Consider the following 3,157-nt stretch of genomic DNA (forward strand, 5'->3'; position numbering starts at 1 on the left):
ATTTCACCCCAGAGGCCAAACCCCAGAGCAATTCAAGCAAGATCTGATCAAGCTAAGGACAAGAGCTTTACTCCTCACTTCTTGTCTTTCTTTCTTTCCACCTGGATATATTTGTCTGCTCAGAAGCCGCCTTCATTATCCACTGACAGGAGCTTGTATTTATTTGCTTATAAACCTGTTACAATAAATGATTATTCGAACAGCGTCATTCGTACCTTAATGACGAGCACTACTTTTTGATGAATGACATTTCGGGCTAGAAAGGATGTATGGGTCATTTTGACCAGTCATTCCCTCGCTTTGGCATCCCACAATTTTTACGCCTCCCTCAAAAAGAGATAATAATATTTAGAGACACTTGCCGGGCTGAATGTGAATTAGCCCCTGCTGCAGCTCATCATTAGTACAGGACCAGCCCTGCAACTTTGACATTTTTTATAAAGCTGAGATGATGGAAAGAATAAGAAAAGAGATGATCCTGATGGAGAGAGGGCTGCACAGCCCTACAGCTGGCAAAAGGCTCTCGAATTTGTCAGACTCAGCTGGAAATGCGGTGCTGGAGGCCCTTGAAAATTCTCAGCACAGTGGTCGCCTCAGCCCGAGACTAACTTCCGCCTCCCTGCACAGCGCGATAGGGGACATCTCCGCCAAAGGCAAATTCGAAATAGACACTTTATTCAATCTTCAGCACCCGAGCAGCGAAAGCGCCGTCTCGTCCGAAATCCCGCCGTCGGAAAGCAGGAAGAAAATCAGCCTTTATTCGGAAGTTGCTCAAGAGGCAGATATGAACAGTGATGTGGAGGTGGGCTGCTCCGCACTCCGCTCCCCGGCCAGCCTGACTTCCTCCCAGCTGAAGGAAAACAGTAACAAAGGTAACTCTTCGTTTCTCATCTCCATCTAAGCCCTGCGCTTTGCCAACCGGGTTTAAAAAGCCAAGCGAACCCACCGACACCGCCAAAGTTGCTCGCCTCTGCAAACGGCGCTCTCTCTTCTGCCGAGACAGAGCTGGAGGCTGTAAAATATTATTGTGATTGCTGCGCTATCCCGATAGCCGGGACACTGCCCGGGCAGCTCCTCTGCGGGTGCGTGTGTGTGTGTGCGTGCCCAGCTCCATCGGTATGTAGCTAGATATCCAGAATAGCTGTGGGCACGAACATCCACCCACCTGGATTTAGGGGAACCTTTCTCCTTATTTTTTTCTCGCGCTTTTGGAGCCCTCTGCGTCCCTCAAGCCGTGTATGTGTGTGTGTATACATACATACATAGATTAAATTAGAGAGAGAGGGAGAAGGGCGAGGAAACTCTCCATATTTGTCTGCGTTTGTCCTTCTCTGTGTATATGCAACGTGTCATCCCGGGTCCATTTAAGAGTAATTGGGCATTGTTCACTTTTCCTCTGTTTATAACGGAGGAGCTGGAACAGCCCCGTCTCATTCCCGCGTTGCGGGGCATGGTGATGGACGATGGCTGTTATTATCGCTGTAACTGGGGGGGGGGGGGGGGGGGCGCGGGGGGGAGCCAGGTGAGCGGTGGATTTCCTAGGGGCCACAGTGCATGCCTTTTCCTTCAAATGTGCCAAAGAAAGGAAGGGATCCTCGACGGAACGCGCGAGAAAAATTGGCGCTAGGGCTGCTCAGATTCGGTTCATCTCAAACGAAACCGAGCCCCTCCAAGGGCGAAAGGCGAGAGGTGAGCCCGGGGCTCCCGGCAGCCCGGCAGAGCCCCCGTACGCCCTTCCCGGGGCTCGGCGGCTCTGGGTGCTGCCGCTTTGTAGGCACAAGGACTGCCCGGTTTGCTCGCATTTAGGCGGCTGTGAGGCACAAAATAAAAAAATAAAAAAGAAAGAAAGACCAAAAAAAAAAAAAAAAGGACCAAAAAAAACCCCCCCAAAACAAAACAAAAAAAAAAAAAAAAAAAAAGAAAGAAAGAAAGGAAGGAAAAAGCCCACCCCAGACCCAGGCGTATCGATCCAGTGAAGGGCAGCAATTTGTCCGGGTGACAGCTCGCGGGAAGGCCGGGCGGGCCGGGGCTGCCCCCGGCCGCTCTGACGGTGCGCTCGCCCCGCAGGCTACGCGGAGAGCAGCCCCGCGCCCAGCGCACCCGCCGCCGCCGCCGCCACCCCCGCCGCCGGCCTGGGCAGCCTGCACAGCACCAGCGCGCTGGGCGGCTCGGCGGCGGGGGCCGACCAGGTGCGGCGGTACCGCACCGCCTTCACCCGCGAGCAGATCGCCCGCCTGGAGAAGGAGTTTTACCGGGAGAACTACGTGTCGCGGCCGCGGCGCTGCGAGCTGGCTGCCGCCCTCAACCTTCCCGAGACCACCATCAAGGTACGGCGCGCCCCGCTCTCCAAACTTGTCTTTATTTTTAGTTTCCTCGGCGGATTTTATTGAGCTAGCGCGTTTCCTAAAGATGTGAGGGAAGAGAAAATAAAAGCAGCTGGTACCCGGGGAGGGGAGGTGGGGGGAGAGGCAGAGGGACGAGCGCGTCAGTACCGGAGGTCACGGTCCTCCGTGGAGGGGGAGGGGAGGGCTCGAAGGGAAAACCTTTGCTGCGGATCGAAGGGATGCTCCCCGGGCACAAGCTCAGCCGGCTGCTGAGGGCGGACGAGGGATTGAGGCGTCGGTGCCCGCCGGTGCCTCGGGCCGGGAGGCCTGGAGCGGGCCGGGAGCAGGCTGGGGGCTGCGGGCTGGGGGCTGAGGGCTGTGGGCTGCGGAGCGGAGCTGAGGCCGCGCTGTGCTTGTGTCCCCGCCAGGTGTGGTTCCAGAACCGGCGCATGAAGGACAAGCGGCAGCGCCTGGCCATGTCGTGGCCCCACCCGGCCGACCCCAGCTTCTACACCTACATGATGACCCACGCGGCCGCCACGGGCAGCCTGCCCTACCCCTTCCACTCGCACGTCCCGCTCCACTACTACCCGCACGTCGGGGTCACCGCCGCCGCCGCCGCCGCCGCCGCCTCGGGCGCCGCCGCCGCCCCCTTCGCCACCTCCATCCGCCCGCTGGACACCTTCCGCGCCCTCTCGCACCCCTACTCGCGCCCGGAGCTGCTCTGCAGCTTCCGACACCCCGGCCTCTACCAGGCGCCGGCCGCCGCCGCCGCCGGCCTCAACACTGGCTGCTGTGGCAACTGAGGCAGGAGCAGGGCGCCGAGCCCCCCG

General features: G+C 58.3%; 1 protein-coding gene across 1 annotated transcript; it reads left to right on the forward strand.

The window, feature by feature from the left end:
* Positions 1-448: 448 nt before the first annotated feature.
* Positions 449-3,130, forward strand: EVX2 (even-skipped homeobox 2). Its single transcript, XM_035311992.1, has 3 exons — positions 449-872; positions 2,068-2,327; positions 2,753-3,130. Exons 1-3 carry the CDS (start codon positions 449-451, stop codon positions 3,128-3,130), a joined length of 1,062 nt encoding a protein of 353 aa, XP_035167883.1.
* The last annotated feature ends 27 nt before the right edge of the window (positions 3,131-3,157 follow it).

This window comes from Oxyura jamaicensis, assembly GCF_011077185.1.
Source record: "Oxyura jamaicensis isolate SHBP4307 breed ruddy duck chromosome 7 unlocalized genomic scaffold, BPBGC_Ojam_1.0 oxy7_random_OJ69188, whole genome shotgun sequence".
In the NCBI taxonomy this organism is placed as follows: Eukaryota; Metazoa; Chordata; class Aves; order Anseriformes; family Anatidae; genus Oxyura; species Oxyura jamaicensis.

Excerpts from the sequence above, each read along its gene's own strand:
- EVX2 (XM_035311992.1), top strand. The coding sequence starts at position 449 with ATGATGGAAAGAATAAGAAAAGAGATGATCCTGATGGAGAGAGGGCTG. Across the intron at positions 873-2,067 it reads GAAGGAAAACAGTAACAAAG|GCTACGCGGAGAGCAGCCCC; the intron begins GTAACTCTTCGT and ends CTCGCCCCGCAG. Across the intron at positions 2,328-2,752 it reads TTCCCGAGACCACCATCAAG|GTGTGGTTCCAGAACCGGCG; the intron begins GTACGGCGCGCC and ends TGTCCCCGCCAG.